The sequence below is a fragment of the Pimephales promelas genome, chromosome 8 (genome assembly GCF_988280905.1).
Source record: "Pimephales promelas chromosome 8, fPimPro1.hap1.1, whole genome shotgun sequence".
Taxonomy (NCBI): domain Eukaryota; kingdom Metazoa; phylum Chordata; class Actinopteri; order Cypriniformes; family Leuciscidae; genus Pimephales; species Pimephales promelas.
The window spans coordinates 18,817,508-18,836,077 of NC_142776.1; the positions used below are offsets into that span (position 1 = coordinate 18,817,508).

At 39.5% G+C, this 18,570-nt stretch overlaps 1 protein-coding gene across 2 annotated transcripts in view; it reads right to left on the minus strand.

Moving 5' to 3' along the window:
* gng12b (guanine nucleotide binding protein (G protein), gamma 12b) overlaps positions 1–18,570 on the minus strand; it is a 60,339-nt gene continuing 41,769 nt past the window's right edge. For both annotated transcript variants that reach the window (XM_039691585.2, XM_039691584.2), the window contains exons 2-3: positions 2,237–2,346; positions 1–1,185 (exon numbers count right to left, since the gene is read on the minus strand). In XM_039691585.2, coding sequence (XP_039547519.1) covers positions 1,060–1,185; positions 2,237–2,326 — 216 coding nt within the window. In that variant the 5' untranslated portion in view covers positions 2,327–2,346 and the 3' untranslated portion in view covers positions 1–1,059. The remainder of the gene's footprint in view (positions 1,186–2,236; positions 2,347–18,570) is intronic.

An 18,570-nucleotide genomic window follows, 5' to 3' on the forward strand; every position in this document is an offset into this window, starting at 1 on the left:
TTATTTTTTTTTATTTTATTTTTTTTCGCACAAAAAGTATTCTTGTCGCTTGATAAACTTAAGATTGAGCCACTGTAGTCACTCGGACTATTTTAACGATGTCTTCCATAACTTTTGGGCTGGCCCGTTTCAATCCCTTAAGAAGCCTATGGAAGAGTGATCCAGGTCTCAGATTTAATCAAACATATCTTCATTTGTGCTCCGAAGATGAACGAAAGTCCTACGGGGTTGGAACAACATGAGGGGGAGTAATTACTGACAGAAATTTCATTTTGGGGTGAACTATCCCTTTAAAATGCTGATCTGCAAGTTTAGGCAATTGTTGAACTTTTGAAACACAGCTCCCCTGGAGAAAAAGAGATATAGAAAAGGGCACGACGTTGTGTGTAATGTTTTGACAGGAGCAGTTAGCTTTGTATCACTCCTTTGTTCAAAGAGTGAGTTAATGAGGGAGGGCTGGTGCAGCATTGCGTCAATGTGACGCTTCCAACGACACCTGTTTCCTCCTCCAATGAGCACAAGGACCCTTCACACATTCATGATGCTGACATTTCACCCCTCACATCAACCCTCCACACTCCCTGTGACCGGACACCTTTAAAAGCACTGCAGATGAGGCTCTGCTTATCTGCAGATATATATATTACAGACTGCAGTCATTAAATTATCGTTTCCTGTGCTTTGTGATACTAGTGCGGATGAGAACCGCCCACTCTGACCTCACCCTTTATTTGCAGGAGACACAACCACATCAGTGGACTCCATCACAAAGCAAACAAGTCATCTGTGCTGTGCTGTGCCCTAAAGCTACAAAATCATTCATGGGTTGGTTTTGTCTTTGCACCACAAATGATTTGTTTACTAGGTGCTTTGACTCTCCTTTTCATAGACAACATGGACATTTCAAGTCAGGAGATTTGTGGATACAATCAAATAATGGCTTGGGGTTTAGTTCACTTTAAGGCAAATAGGGAATGGATGTTTGAAGATCATATTCTCTCTCTAAAAAATAACAATAAAAGGAACATCAAAACACACATCAAGAGTTCAAGCATCCCACTACAATATAGTGCAGGGCTTTTTATCTTTAAAGGGGTTTTCTGAGGCTGGGATACCCATAAGCAGAGGGTCATACTTGGCATGTTCGCTGCAGTAGTGCATGAGGTCTGCAGAAGCTTTAGACACCTAAAAGAAGAAACCCAATGTGAAATTTGAGAGATTTGTGTACAAGTAAATTAATTTAGAGATTGAAGTGATAGTTCATTCAAAATTCTGTCAATTATATGACTTTTGTTCATATGTAAAATGCAAAAAGATAATATTCCCACAATTTGGTCCATGCAATGAATATCAGTTTTGTCCAAGACAATAGTGAATGCCATTGCCTTTTATAGTATGACAAAAAAAAGTCATTATTCAAAATAATTTTATCCCGTTTCACAGAAGAAAGAAGTACAGATTTCATTGTTAGTTTGTTAAAAAAAAGAATATTCTGTCAATTACATGACTTTTGTTCTTCTGCAAAACATAAAGAAGAATAGTTCAATTCTTTTTTGTCCATGCAATGACGTACGTGTGAGCCTATAACTTACAAATTCAGTTCTTTAACCAATACCACATTTCAAAATAAAAGTAAAGCCATCAAAAGTATTAAACAACTAGGACTGTCAATTATTTCAATATTTTTATCAAATTATTACATTTAGTCAAATTAATGGGAAGGGGTCAAAGGGCTATCCAATTCCCTAGCAAAAAATAAAAATAAAATAAATAGTATATATTAAACATATATTATTTTTATGTTTTACATAATGTGTTAAATAAAATACAATAAAATATTAAACTGACAGACCTAAAAATAGCACACATGGATGTACAGGAATTTTCTTTTGAGCAATAAATAAATAAATAAATGTGAATTAAATTCAGTTAAAATAAAAATAATAATAAAAAAACTATAATTTAGCTCCTTCAAACCATCCTGTTTCTAGATTTACAGCTCAGCTTTCTCATTTTCTCAGCCATCTCATGAAGTGCCGTTTAGTATGCCATTTAAACAGTCTTGAAGGTGTTTCCATATTTTTCAACTTTATTTTAATTTAATTAAAATTTAATAAAAAAATCATGTGAAGGCACAATTATTTAACAATTTCACAGCATCTTTAGCATAATGAGAAACAAATTAAACCAAATGTTCCAAGTGTTTTTATTTAATGATAATTAACAATTTATTTACCTTTATTCTCTCTTTGTTAGCTTCTATCCGTAGCTGTTGAACAGTCCTTCTGGCCTGGGCTATATTATTAGAGTTTTGCTTAGATGACATCTTTGATAATCTTCACAGACCTGGATAGAAAACAACAACACAAAAAAGTTGATATTGACATGCACTCTGAGCAGCCAACAGCAGATCAAAGCTATTCCAGTCCCATGATTCATGAACTATACAGCAGAATTCTCATGCAAAACGTGTGTAAGACAGGAAATTTGTCTGTATGTAAATGCATGTTAACACATATATCTCTCTGAGGAGGCACCGAGGGCCCCTTTGACTCCTGCAGTGGGTGGGGGGTGTTTAGTGCGTCAAACCCCCAACGAGGGGCTTTTTCACTGGGTCAGCAGCCTCTGTATTGCTTTACGACTGCAGGAGGGAGAACCAAAGCAAGCTGTGTGTGAACAGAAAACAGAAGATCCCATGCTGCCAGCAGCTCAGTCTCTGCAGCTACTGACTGTTCCTGCAGAGCACTCTTTCCGTAAACCATGGTCACCGCTTACTCTGCCAACTCATCATGCGCAATGGTGCACACTGCACAGAGAGAAGGAGTTGTGTAAAACAACTCCTGTGCAATACTGTTCGCTTAAACAGTTGTGCAATACAAATGGTAAAGGAAATGGTGTGAGTGAGGCAGGTGGTCTCTCATTGATCAAGAGATATGGAGAGGATGTTTAGCTTTCAGTGAGAAAGCTGACCACTTCTATTGAGAAATCAATACAACATTTTTGGTAGTAGATATCAATTTCAGTGGAATTTCACAATAAAAAATTAATACAAAAATTAAATATACAGCGGGGAGAACAAGTATTTGATACACTGCTGATTTTGCAGGTTTTCCCTCTTACAAAGCATGTAGAAGTCTGTAATTTGTATCATACACTTCAACTGTGAGTGACGGAATCTAAAACAAAAATCCAGAAAATAACATTATATGATTTTAAGTCATTAATTAGCATTTTATTGCATGACATAAGTATTTGATCGCCTACCAACCAGTAAGAATTACGGCTCTCACCAACCTGTTAGTTTCTCTTTAAGAAGCCCTCCTGTTCTCCACTGTATTACCTGCACCTGTTTGAACCCATTAGCTGTATAAAAGACACCTGTCCACACACTCAATCAAACAGACTCCAACCTCTCCACAATGGCCAAGACCAGAGAGCTTTGTGCGGACATTAGATACATCTGTAGATCTGCACAAGGCTGGGATGGGCTACAGGACAATAGGCAAGCAGGCTAAGGTAACAACAGTTGGAGCAATCATTACAGAATGGAAGAAGTTTAAGATGACGGTCAATCTCCCTCGGTCTGGGGTTCCATGCAAGATCTCACCTTGTGGGGCTTCAATGATCATGAGGAAGGTGATAAATGGTCAATGACCTGAAGAGAGCTGGGAACACAGTCTCGAAGAAAACCATTAGCAACACTCATTAGCACACTGTCAAGGATTAAAATCCTGTAGCCTACGCAAGCTCCCCTTGCCCAAGCCAGTGCATGTCCAGGCCCATCTGAAGTTTGCCAATGACCATCGGGATGATCCAGAGGAGGAATGGGAGAAGGTCATGTGGTCTGATGAGACAAAAATAGAGCTTTTTGGTCTAAACTCCACTAGCCGTGTTTGGAGGAAGAAGGATGAGTACAACCCCAAGAGCACCATCCCAACCGTAAAGCATGAAGGTGGAAACAACATTCTTTGGGGATGCTTTTCTGCATACGGGACAGGACGACTGCACCATATTGAGGGGAGGATATCTCGAGATCTTGGCCAACAACCTCCTTCCCTCAGTATGAGCGTTGAAGATGGGTCATGGCAAGGTCTTCCAGCATGACAACGACCTGAAACACTCAGGCAGGGCATCTAAAGAGTGGCTCCGTAAGAAGCATCTCAAGGTCCTGGAGTGGCCTAGCCAGTCTCCAGACCTGAACCCAATAGAAAATATATGGAGGGAGCTGAAAATCCATATTGCCCAGCGACAGCCCCAAAACCTGAAGGATCTGGAGAAGGTCTGTATGGAGGAGTGGCCCAAAATCCCTGCTGCAGTGTGTGCAAACCTGGTCAAGAACTATAGGAAACGTATGAACTCTGTAATTGCAAACAAAATTCAAAATCATATTCAATGTGATTTTCTGGATTTCTGTTTAAGATTCCATCACTCACAGTGGAAGAGTACCTACAGGTATGATAAAAATTACAGACTTCTACATGCTTTGTAAGTGGGAAAACCAGCAAAATCTGCAGTGTATCAAATACATGTTCTCCACACTGAATATATACAGTATATGAAGAGTTCAGATGCAAAAGCCTCTAAATGCCATTTGTATATTTAAGTTCAGTAATTTCACTTAAATAACAATTAATAGGTAATTATCATTGCCATTTAAGTGAAATCACTGAACTTAATTATACAAGCTTGATAAAAATTATCATTCTAGAAGAAAATTTCAAATGGCACTTAGAGGCTTTTGCATCTGAACTCTTCATATATATATATATATATATATATATATATATATTTATATATATATACGAATTCATCAATTTTACAAACGACAGGTTACACTTTATTTTAAAGTCTCACTGAAGTGCCTTGAAGAGCGCAGCATTATTCAATGTGTTGACGTAATTCTCATTGAAACAGGAAGACAGGGTGGGACATATTGAACAGCTAAAGCGTTTTGTTATCACAGCTTGGTAAAGCCACTGTTTCCTCCTAATCTCAAACTGTTTCTCCTCCTTATCTCCTCCATCACTTTAAAACATAGCATCCTATACAGAATTCAAATGGGTCAGATACGTTCTGTGGTCTGCGCCGACTCGCTTATATGATCCGCATTCCGCTCTGTGTTATCATGTATCTGGACCAGAGCTGCGGCCATTCACGTGACTCTATAGTGAAACCAGACTTCATTCACCCCAATGGAAAGCATATTTACACAGTCTGGATTGTTCCCTACCCCCTATATAGTGCGCTATGTGCCATTCACAGTGTAGAAAATAGCATGTTTTAGCCACTGCTTCGGTGTCTATTTACTCTTTAATGTGGGATGCTTTAGATTCTAGAGATCATTTGATTGGACAGAAAATCTGTTGAGAAGCGTAAGTGCAGAGTAATGTCATCAAAATCATTTATCCATATTGGCGGAAGTGAGAAAGTTTTAAATGCTTATGTTCTAAATGTGAACTTTGTCATTGTTTTGGAGCACATGCCATATACGTATACTAAAAGCCAAACAACTTTCATTTTGATTTCATGGGGACTTTATGGTGTCATTGTTTCAGTGTAATTATATACTTAATTACCGAGTAATATTAATTATTAACATGTACTTGATGGTGAGGGTTAAAAATAAAAATAAGATTATGCATAATTTTATGTTGTTGTTACAGTAAGAACATGCAACATAGGAAATACATTTAAAAAAAATTAAAATGTAGTTGTAAAATTTGACAATTATTTAAGTAAATATTCATTGTAAATATTCAAGAAAACTGTCAAGAAATAAAGATCAAATAAAAATAGCAATGTATTGTTTTATCTTTTTGTCGGTTTTGACAACAGGGGGAATGTTTATTGGAGTGGCTTCCATATTGCTACATCGTCAGCCGCATAATCTCTAGCACAACAAACCCATATATCCAACTTCCTGAGAAGCCCAGACACAGCTTTATCAAGAATTCAGAGGAAGAGTGTATGGTTGTCTCCCGTTCCACCGGCACAGGGCTGCTATCTCTACACGGAGGTCTGTGTTGGGAGGTGACCTTATCTGGTCGCACACCAGACATAGCTAGGGGTTAAGAGGTTTGGATAACAACTACTTGTTAATGTAGTGACATAATTAGTGTGAGACAGAGGCTGTAGTTGCTCCCACAAGCCCTGAGGTCAAGGGGCCATCCATACATTACAGCCCAGAGAACACAGTTAGCAGCAGCTTAACAAGTATAGACAAAACATGACGCCTCCACCGATAGCAGTTTACTAATGATGACATTTTCAGGACAATAAAGCATCCCAGGTTGCTAATTTTAGATGAATCAAGAGGTACTCACAGGTACACAACCTAAACAGGTTAAACTGTTGGCCTCCATGGCTTTTGTTTAAATCGAGTTACAATTGAGCTTCACAAGTACATTTTGTGTATGTCTCCGTCTTCATATTTTTCTCAATGTATACAGTGTACATTTGTAATTGAAAGAAACAACACTGAATAATTAAATAAACAACGGTGATAATTGTGGTTAGTACGAACTGTAATAAATCAGAACTGTATGTTTGCATGCGCTTCGGACTAAAACAATAATTTGTCTCTATTAATGTTTGATTTAGTGTGAAACTAAAAGAACTAGACAATATGATTTGTCCAAGGACAGATTTTGTTCATTTGATCCCAGTCAAGGTTGAGTAAGAATGTAGTAGCTCTGTGAAAGGGCACAGTGTTCCTGTGAGGTAACGGTTCATTTGCTTGGAGTGGCTTCTTCGAGACAACGAGTCAATTTACTGCAGACACAGCACAGAGAGGAGAACTGTGACGCAGACAGACATGGCTCAAGAGCTGTGCCAATCAAACTCCATTCACTACTTGCACACTGGTGACCTCTGACCTTTTTAGGTCGATTGTTATTCTCATCCACTCACACCATCCAAGCAGAGGTTCACGTGTGGAATCAAGATTACAATATGATTAACTGCCAAAACCAGCGCCAAGCAAGCCTTCCAAAAGCTCACATCCGTTTCATTAACCCACTCACTCCTCTCCCTGCACTATAAATGATTAAAGATGTGTATGAACGTATAAATAGCAAAGGAGCAGGAAGCGGGGGCGTCTGTGTGCCTGGACTCAGCAGAGAAAGGGCTCGCTAATAACTGCATATCCTGACCCATGGGATTTTATTTATTCCTCTCACGTTTGCGCCGATAAAACTCTTCCTTTGCTCTAGAACTTGTCCTTTCTGTGCTGGGAAGTCGGTGATATTACCATCACTATAGTGCTGTTAGCATATGCCCTCTGCTGTCTACGCAACAGTGACTTTGAATCATCCAGCAGGCAAACCGCTGGCTTAAATGTGGAGTGGACATAGGATTCTGGCCAGTACAGCTGGCCGCTGAGGAGAGAGGACACTCGAAGTGCACTGAGCTGTGCCGCACGGCTCATCTGGATGTCTCGACTGTAATTACAGCTTTGGAGAGAGAGACCCAAAAGTCAAGCACACTCCAAAAGCTCAGGCTGATGCCGCACCCTCCAGTCTTTTGTTAAATCTCTCCCCTCTGCCCTCGCTTTGACCCTGCCTCCAAAAACAACTGTGGCATTTCAAGAGTGAAGGCCTGTTCACACCAACACAAATGTTTGGCATGACATTTTTCTGTTCAGACCAATGATTAAAAAAAAACCATACAGCCATACTGATATATAGTGACAAAATATTGACCAATTATTGTTTCAACTTAAAGGGTTAGTTCACCCAAAAATGAAAATTAAGTCATTAATTACTCACCCCCATGCTGTTCCAACCCCGTAAGACCTTCGTTCACTGTATAAGATGATGTGCTGATATAGCGGGAAGCGCAAAACTTTCTGTTTACAAGCAGAGGAAGATGCGCGCTGTACATACGCTTTTCAATTAGCGTATTTTCCGCACTATAAGGTGCACTTAAAAGCCTTTATTCTTCTCAAAAAACGACAGTGTTCCTTATAATCCGGAGCGCCTTATATATGGATCATCATTTTATACGGTAGGTGGCAGTAATACTCCTAAGCGGTGAGCAGCCGGTAACAAGAAGTTGTCGAAGGAGAACGTCCTCGTCTCAGTTCTCGCGCATGCGCCCATAAGGAAGTAATGGAAGGGTCGAATAAAGTCGTTATTTATGTTTTTTTCGCACAAAAAGTAGTCTCGTCGCTTGATAAACTTATAATTGAGCCACTGTAGGCACACGGAATATTTAAACCTTTTCTTTAATGACTTTATGGGCCGTCAAGAGCCAGTCCCTTAGGCAGTCTATGTAGGACTGATCTTGCTCTCAGATTCAATCAAAAATATCTTCATTTGTGTTCCGAAGATGAACGAAGGTCTTACGGGGTTGGAACAGCATGGGGGTGAGTAATTAATGACTTAATTTTCATTTTTGGGTGAACTAACCCTTTAAAGTAAGTGAAATGTACCTTGAAATGTGAAGCTGTACTAAGTGACAACTTAAATATTTGAGTTGACAAAACATAAAAATGAAGGCAGCACGAACACTTAAAGCTACACTGTGTGATTTTTACCCCCATCTAGCGGTGAAAAGGTATATGACCATCCAGTGAATATTAGTTTCTGTTCCTCTCAATTCCAATTTCGTTTTAGATCCTACGGTGGCCAATGTAGTCCTAGATTAACATGGCTTCCAGTTCGACCTCGTCCATGATTGTTAATTCAAACGTAAATGCGAAAGGCGAAGCTTGAATTAACGGGTATGTCCCTCTTTGGCTAATGTACTTTTAAGATGGAGGGGCAACCTGGCGACCGACATTAGATCCCCTTACCCGTATGTATTTTCAATGGCATATTATACACTCACGAGAATACTTTATTACTTGAACGAAGTAAATATACATTAATGAGCACATATATTTTTGAAAGAACTAAGAGTTTTTAGCTAAGAATAAACTAAAAGAGTTGCACAGTGTAGCTTTAAGTTTTTTTTAAGTTGAAGCAACAATTTTTTTTACAGTGAAACTGCACATACCTACAAACAAAGTAAACCTGTTTTTTCTAGTTAGTCCTTGAATCATGCGGGCCTATTATAACTCACCGTAAAAAATAAATAAAATCCTTCACATTGACGTCAAGCAAATATGTTTGTCTTTCTGAACAGGTGGATTAACAGTCCTTTATTGCAAATGAAATCACACTGAATTTTCACACCAAACATTCGTAATAAGGTAGGATAAAGACTGAATGAAAAGCAGATATTGCATTGGATAGCTGGTGTTCATCTATAGACGTGCAGGTCATGAGGGGTTGGGATGTTTGTTTGTCTTGCAAACGTATAGAAAGAGTGTAAGAGACAGCTAGTGAGAGGATAAAACGAGAGGGGACTGTAACCAGCTTTTAAGTGTGTGACTCAAGCTGAATCACTAACAAACAACAAGAAGAGGAAACTAAGTAAGACCACCAAAAGGCAGGGCACAGACCACCTTGGGGCCCAGAGCAATACTGCTTCTGACTGAGCTGCCCACTGGGCCACCCACACCTCTGCAGACGGGCCCGCTCCTCCCTCCCTCTCTCTCTGGCACTGCTGTTGCCTGCTGGATCTCAGCCAGAACCAGACGGCTCCAGCCATCGGCCCAGCCTCTGATGTAGCACTCCAGGAATAACAGTGCCCTGGCGTACTGAGACCACCACAGCAGCAGCACAGAGAGTGCGAAATTACTTTCAAATCTGTTTTACAAATTGCAAATTAAATTTCTACATTTTCTGAAGAACAATGTTGCTGCAATGCCAGGGTGGTCTACATGGTTAAGAAGGGTTGATGTGGTTACAACGGTATTATGGATGGTTGCTAGGGCCCTGCTAGGAGGTTGCTAACTGCCGTTAGTAAAAAAAAAAAAAAAGTAGTAGCATTTTCTTAATAACCATAATGATTTAAGGAACCAAACATAATTAAATAAAAAGATATTATGGCAAGCAAGGGCAAGAAAACAGATTTCTTGTTAAACCTTGTGACAGCATACAAACACATACAATGGGACTATTATAGTCTGATTCACAGTACTATTAAAAACTATTAACTATTAAACAAATGTGGCATAAATTTTAATAACTTAATTAATTGTGGCCAGTTAGTTATCGAACTGAATTGTTCAGCACTGAATGAAGTTGTTTAATTAATCAACATTAAAGGGATAGTTAACCCCAAAATTTTTCGAAATCATGGATATACAAACATATTTCCAGAGGCTTTGCTTTAGCAAGCACCACTAATAACAACCCTCACTGACTTTAAACATGTTAAAAAAATGCAGTATGTGCTACTATGTGCTTTCTGTCGCACATTTTTTTGGTTTGTACCCTACAGTAATCCTTTCACATTAACAACATTATTCAAATTCACATGAAGGACTAGAAGGTTTTTTTTTTCAAGACTTGAGGAGAATTATGTATACAGCTGCGTTTCCAGTGCTCAGAAAGGAATTTGTCGGCTGGTCATACCTCATGAGAGCCTTTGACCACAGTGACAGCCCAAGTCTGACTGGACCACCATCGCTGGGACAGAATCCAGCAAGTATGCACATTAAGTCTTCAGCATTCTGAACATAGCGTCTTAAGACGTACATCAATTGAGCACTGTGTTCCTGGGTGGGGGCGTGGGTTACAAAGTTCTAAGAAGAACAAGTTATTTTTTTATCCCCTGTCCTACTATGTTCTGTTATCTCTCCTTCACACGGTCTGATTGCTAAGCGACGGTTGTGCCTAAAATTGTGCTGTTGTAACACAATAAGGCCGTTGAATGCACAGTGCACAGAGAGGACAATGAAGACTGTGCTATCACTCCAGCTTGTAAAGTAGGAGATAGCTTATGGCTAGACATCAAAACATACTAGGCAGAGGTAACCAGTTTAACAGACCCTCATGCAAGCTAATCTCAGAGAGCCTGGTGTTATCAGACAGCCATGAAGCATGGGAAAAAAGACAGCCTCTTTCACAGTGATGCTTTGGGAAGAGAAAGAAGGGGGTGAGGAGTGTTGACAGAGGTGTACGTGTTTGTTTAAATGGAGAGCTGGGAGTCACAAAAAAGATCCCCGCCCACATAAAATTGGCAAACTGCAGCAAAAGGTTTAGCTGTGACTATGAAGGTAATTCTATAGATAAGAGGACATTAAGATACTTGATTTTGACAGGCAAAAGATGACAGATTGCTGAGTGAATGCCTTAGAGGTGTAATGTATAGGTGCTCAACAAAGGTTGTTTTATTTACAGTGTGTACTTGGGACATTTAGCCTGTGAGTCACAGGCTGATAGTTTCTCCCATGTCTCCAGGGTGTCTCGGACTGAAGGAATGAAGAAAAGAGGTGAAATGCAAACGCACACCTACATCCCTGAAACATCCGGGACAGTAAGACTCCATGGGTCCTTTGCAGTATAGCAATGTCATCATGTCTAATTCAGACAATATTTTTTTTCCCGTAGCGATCACACTGCCAGTGTTTGGGAACTGCATTTACTTGTCGTATCGTCTATATACTCTACATCACAATATATTGTCTCAATAGTGACAAAATCCCATAAAGATTGTTTGTTTTTTTTGTCAATAGTTTTTTGTAATAGTGACAGTAAAGCCCCTTTTACACAGTGCATTGATCCCGGGAAATTCCCAAGAAAATTGCCAGAACGCCTTGTTTGCGTTCACACAGAACTTCAAACATGACCCGGGATTGATACCGGGATCGATGCCGGGTTGGGGACTTGGTAACATTGCCGTGTTCATTACATAGCCAGTAAAAGAAATGGACACAGCGACCCCCTTGATTTCAATGGAGAGAATTGAAGCCCAATAGAAGCACTCACTTCCTGATTGCCAAGCATACTGCGCAGGCTCAAACTGAGCTTGACGACGTAGATGTGACGTGAGCAATCTGACCTTCTAGTAGCTGTGCCAAGACAAATCTGAATTGATATCTGAAACGAATCTGTTGTTGAAATATTTTGTTCCATTACTTTTATGGACTCTCTATCTATGGGCTTCTCCCTTGACTTTGTGCCTCCATGTCCCCCCGATTGCCTCATAGACAGTAAAATATTGTCTACCAAAAAATATGGTAGTTTCTCTAATGTGCAACAGATAGTCCCATGGTTATGACACAATCGTTAGCCCAGTTTTACAAAAACGGGGCCATGCAAAGTTTCTTTAGAAATAAATAATGGACAAATGGAGTCTTTGGACACCTCAGATGTAAAGTTATTTGCTGTCAAAGTGACGCCAAAATGAATGTGAGTCAATGGAATGCTAACAGCAGGTGATCTGCTACAATGGCGGCACCCAAGCGAAGCTTCAGTTTCCGGCTAATGAATTACCTCCTTGGTTCAGTCCCGGAACTCACACTGTGTGAACAAAAGCCATAATCAATGCTATGTTGTAATGATGGTGTGGTACCACTTCCTTTTACAGTACAGTACTTACAGTGTACTTACCTAGAAAGTACTGACTAATATAAGGTAAGTACATGAGTCAGGGGTAGGTTCAGGGTTAGTACAATAAGTACATATGTGACATTATTAGTTAAGTGATTGACAGTTGTGGCATCCTATCAGGGGATAGTATCATCTATTTAATGCGGGTTGGCTGTGTCCGAAGATGCGTCGCGTCTTTACTCCGCCTGCCCGCGTGCGTCATTCACTCAGGTATGTTTTGATCGCGTCTGGTTTAAATCAGGTGTTTGGAACCTTACTGATATTATTCTTTCAAATTGTAGTTGTCAATCAGCACTTTTCCGGCGGTGCACGTTATGAGTTCAGAGTGAGTGTCTGTTCACCCCTCAGGTAGGTTCTGTCTCTGTATTGAGTACTGGGGTGCAGTAATAGTGGGTCGCTATGTTACCATTAATGTGTTGCTTCCTGTATCCCAGTTAATCGGCGGTCTTGATGATTGCTGTAAAGTGTAAACAGTAGCCCGAGGGAATTGTATGTGAGGAATATTCTCTTGTGGTAAGTGTTATGTAAAATGGATGGAAATTGTTATAAAAGAGCAATAGTAACATCTCGCTTTCTTTAAGGCGTGGGTCTCCTCTCTCATTCTCCGGACCGTTCTTTGCTATCGTCTTCAGTACGATCTTCTTCCCGTTCTGCAGTGAATTGCGCTCAAAATAACCTGAGTGCATTTGAGAACCACGTGTTTACACTGCGATCGCGCCGTGGACCAGCAGCAGGATTTGCATCGTCTACTTCCTTTACTTCTAAAGCAATCGAAAAGTTATAATCGGTCTGTCCTTTGTATGAGAGCCGATGTGCGGGTGTGTGTGCACTACATTAGCTCGATTTTGCTGTGTTCTTTTCTTGAATTCTAATGTGTGAATAGTGTTTAGATTTTGCTTTTATCTAAATGTGTGCGTATCGTTATCGACCTTGATTATTTTATTTTTATTTTCTCTGTGGTCATTGTTGTGTGTTTTTTTTAATTTTTATTAAACTCAGTTTATTTGTTTTCTCAGGAACTGAGGTGGCCAGGCAGAAGGACCTTCTCTTGTATGGTGATAGCGGTGGTGTTGCAGTGGGTGACACTTTTGAAGTGCCTGTTTGTGTGTGATTTGGTGCACGGTGACGTGTGTGTGCGTGAGTTGGATTGTGCTTTTGGAAAAGCCATTAAGTGGTCCTTCCGCCGGCAGACTCGGCCTGGTGGTTTGGTATATTGTTTGTTTGTAGTACCTGTAAATTGAGCTTTGTAGAGTTTCTTGCTGTTCCTCCTACCCTCGTGGGTAGAGGACTGCTGATGTAGCCATTATATATTGCCCGCTGTGACGACACCTTTTGTCAATTGCCATTATTTGTGCATGTAGCGCTGTGCGCTCATTTTTTTTACAAGGACATACCATTTTTTAACTCTTTTATATATTAATAAAAACTATTTTTTGTAAATTCTTTGTACATGTCTCTGACCTTCCTGGCACACACGAACCTGTGACCTAATGCAAATTGCTGGGTTATTTAGATATTCCCTGAATTATTCAGGGTGGCGTAGTCGACAATTATCACTGGAAAATATAAAGTAAAACCCTATATCGCTTACTGTCACACATAGTATGTACATAGCAAGACTGTAAAAGGAAGCGTTACCGATGGCGTTAAAGTTAAGTGAAAGCAGGCTAGTGAAACGGTACATAATGCGCTAGTTTATGATCAAATCAGAGGAAAAAAAATGCACAAGCGTGGAGAAATCGCAGCTCATAAGCAAACTTAAGATGCTGCTGAGACATTACATATCACATCAATGTCAGGTGTCTTTATGGGATTTTTACAGGTTGTGTGTGAACGCACTCTTTGATTCCGGAAAATCACTGGCAGTGTGAATGAACAAAAATCAAACAAACCCAGGTCAAATCACAAGTAATATTAAAGATGGTGACGTTCATAAAACTGGAAGGTCTTATTATTACTAGTGATGCACCGATGTGAAAATTTGTGGCCGATACCGATAACCGATATTAACATTGCTGTTATGGCCGATACCGATATTTACCGATGTCGATATCCCTGTATAGAAAACACATAGCGAGGATTAGGGCTGCACGATATTGGTAAAAAATGACATTGTGATATTTTATTTTTCTGCGATATATATTGTGATATAAAAACAATTTCACCAGATTACTTGAATTGCTCTATTTGGAAAGAATGAATCATTCTAGAATGACTGGGGTAGTTTTGTCATGGAGTATATCCACAGAAACTAATATTAATAGAATGTTAACAAAATTTGTTAACATTCTATTAATCTATTAACCTTACACTTTACAGGAAGGTTCCATTTATTAAAGTGTACATTTAATGTACACTTTAATAAATGGAACCTTATTGTAAAGTGTTTCCGATTTATGTATCTTGAGCTCAGTGTTGGACAGATCAGTTGTTTTAACCATTCATTAAAGTGAATCGGTTCAAAGGAGTCATTAGTTCGCGAATCGGACGTGTCATTAACGGAACCACGGCACACGTTGTGTGATTATCCAGGCAGTTTAGAACATCGCACGAGATTTGTCTCGACCTATTTTTACAGTCTATGGTCTCGACAGTCGACACAGAAAACATTTCATCAACACGATAGATTTGTTTTTTTTTGGTTTATTGAAAGTGTGGTTTCACAATTCACAACCAGTAGTTCAGAAGAAAAAAACTTCGGTCTTCCGACCTTTTACCATCGTGTATTCTCAAAGATATTCAGTCAACTCAATTCATAAACATGCGTGAGGGGGAGAGAGAGCAAGACATTTTGAAGACGGCGCGCGTGACCGGTGCTTTCACACTTGTTCCCTCCTTTAAACAAGCGAAAGACATTTTGAAGACGGCGTGCGTGACCGGTGCTTTAATTGACTCTCGTTCCCTCAGTTAAACAAGCGCACCAGTCACTCATCTACATCACTTACCGGTCAAATATGGCTTTGGCGGGACAAAAATACGCATTAGGAAGGCTGGCAGAAAACAGCTCACCAGTTCCAGTCTTCGTGCGCTTGATGTTTAAACGCACTTGCGCTTTTAATACGCGTGCAAAAACAAACATCCCCGCCCCCACGCACGTCAAATACACAGGGAATGATCATCGGCCTGTTCACATCGGCCCTATTTTGACATCGGAACGATACCGATGTGTAAAAAATTGACCAAATCGGCCGATATTATATCGGCGGCCGATATATCGTGCACCACTAATTATTACATTTGACAAATTTCAGTCGAGGTGCAAATTCAGATTAGGCAGATTAGACATCAGATTAGGGATGTCAATTTCCATAAATTCCAATAATCAATCGTTGTTTAAATTAACAATCAATGAATCAATTAATCATTAAATTTAACTTCTTGAATCTGAAGTGGGGGGTGCTACTAAGCTATTAACAACCACCTGCTTAAAAGTGCAGCGAGCAATTTGTGAGAGATTTGTGAGCGAAGTGAGCGATTTTTAGGAAATAAGTGTCATTTTAAAGCTAGAAACGAAGAAGAACAAGCTATTTTGTTCTAAAGTTTGGCTTTACAGTGATCATCATAGTGGATATGACCATCACTTAACAAGTGCTTTTAAATTGCTGAAATATTAGAAGTGCTCTATTTTCATACTGTGAAAAAAAAAATGCTTTACATGAAAATGTGATCTGTAAAATCATAGTACATACCAGTATCTTATATCGTTGAATGTTCGTATTTTCACACAGTTAGTGTGTTGGATTGACTACCACATTTACCAACATGTGCATCTCTCAAATTGTCCTATTCAACAAATTACAGCAGTGTCTTGAATACTGTACAGATAAATTGTCAAGTCAAGCTGCTTTTTAATACTCATGATATACTGTAGCTGTGAATAACGCCACAATTTAGAGAAACTTTGATTACAATAAATAGCAAAATCACACATGATATGATCTTATATGGTTCAGGGGGCACAGGCATATGGCTACACTTCAAACCATCAGGTTCATTTTGCGAAGAAGAGTGGCGCTGAAGTACAACTGAATGAACTTTTGTGGCATAAGAATATTGTGTGGCCACAAAAAATACTTTCGACTCTTCCATTTTTTTTTTTTTTTAAAAAGCCCCCTCAAAAATTCAGGTTACAATAAGGCACAAAGAAAATAAATGGGGCTCATTTTCAGAAGAAAGCAGAAATGTGAAGCTTATAATTTCCCCAAAGAACGTTATTTCTTCTGTTGGTTGTTGTCATTTAAAGAAGCTGTAACATTGGACAACATAACACAAAAGGTTAAAGGGTTATGGTAGTCAATGGGGAATGAGATCTGTTTGATTAAAACATTCTTCCAAATATCTTCCTTTGTGTTCAGCAGAACAAATAAACACATAGAGATTTGGAAAAACATGAGGGTGAGTAAATACTGACAGAATTTTCATTTTTGGGTGAACTAACCCTTTAATAGGTGTTTATTTTCAGACTAAAATCACGTTAATATGCATACATTATTCATCTCTTGATACAATACAATGTTTCAATGTTTAAACACAGATTTTTTTCTTTTGTTTAAACAAGTTTAAATTAATTTTGGTTTTTAAATGATATTGTGCCAAAAATGTTGTCGATCGAAATTTAACTTGGAACTGAACCTGGAATTTTCCTTTAAACACTCCTCACACATTCCTTAAGCTAGTCTGCACATAACTCTGCCAAATGCAATGCAGACGGGACAGGTGAGAGACTTCAGAGACAGCGGCTTCACTTTCAAGTGTGTGAGCATCTCGCCACATCTGCACAGCAGAACGAGGGCCAAAAGACAAAATCGCCATCAACTGAGCGGCGAGGAAGGATGTTTGCATTTGGGATAGGCGGCCCTTTCTGAGGTAAGACGGGACAGGAAATGGGGCAGCACAGTAGGGAGAGTTCAGTCAGGAACAACCAGATGCAACATCAATGAATGAACCCACCATCTGCTTCTATTAATACACCAGAATGGCATAAAGAGAGATGGGTGGGGGAGAAAACACGGACCTGCTTGAGAAGTCTGTTTGCTTTTATACCTTCACTATTGAGAAAGTCAATCTGGCATGAAATGCCAACGCGATCTCATGGCAATTTGTACGAATTTTACGAGGTGGCTTATGTGTAACAATTCGTACAACCTCACTCGCATAAATTAGTACGATTTTTGCTATATCGTACATATTTTACAAGTTGCCCAATTCGTATGGATTCATACGAATGACATACCCCTGACCCTATACCCATAACGTGGGTTTAGACAAATCGTACAAATTGGTATGAGTGAGGTCGCACAAATTTGTACGAATTAGCCACCTTTTAATCACTCGTACAAATATGAATTGTATGAATTGGTCGTGAGATAGCGTTGGAAAAGCTGGTAAAATGGGTTGAGGGTGTTTGTTCACCTTGAAGTTAGCCTGGCTGCGCCCTCCTACGCACTTCCGCTCAATTTCATTTTCCTTCAGTACTACGTCTGGGACTGCTGTATATTCTTAGGTTTCCAGAAATCAATTTTTTGTAGGACCAATCAGCGAATAGAGGGAGAGGCTGAAAACCATTACTGTTTGAGTTCAGTAATGGCAGCGGAGAAAGACTGTGTGAAAAGCTGTTCGGTCCGTTGTTGGAAAACTGCCGGATATAGAGAATTTAAAGCCGGAGTAAGAACAAGGTTTGTTAAGTTTTGTTGGTGGCCATCCTCCCCGCAGGATTCATTTAATTAGAGTTCGTGCTGGGGTCGAGCATGCATGATGACCGTGACATTTTGGACGGACGCTTTAGCCTGGTGGTCGGAAGCCCCGAGTCCTGGCTAAGTATCTTTAAGACATTGATTGGCTGGTTCAGCTGTCTAATTGGGGTTGGAGCTATAAAGTCTACAAGAACTGGACTGGATGCCTCGATTCTAAAGAGTAAACACAGTGGAAATGATGTGTTGTTTTGCAAGTCATGTAGATTATTAATCCCATAACTTAATTAAAGCTAGATCTCCACATGAATTATATTGATATGTACACAAATGGACTCTGAGTTTCTTTTTGCTCTTTCATGGCATCATCAGCTTTTATCCCCACTGTCACTGTGTTAAGTGCACTGACAAAGAGATAAACACTTGGAATCACTAGG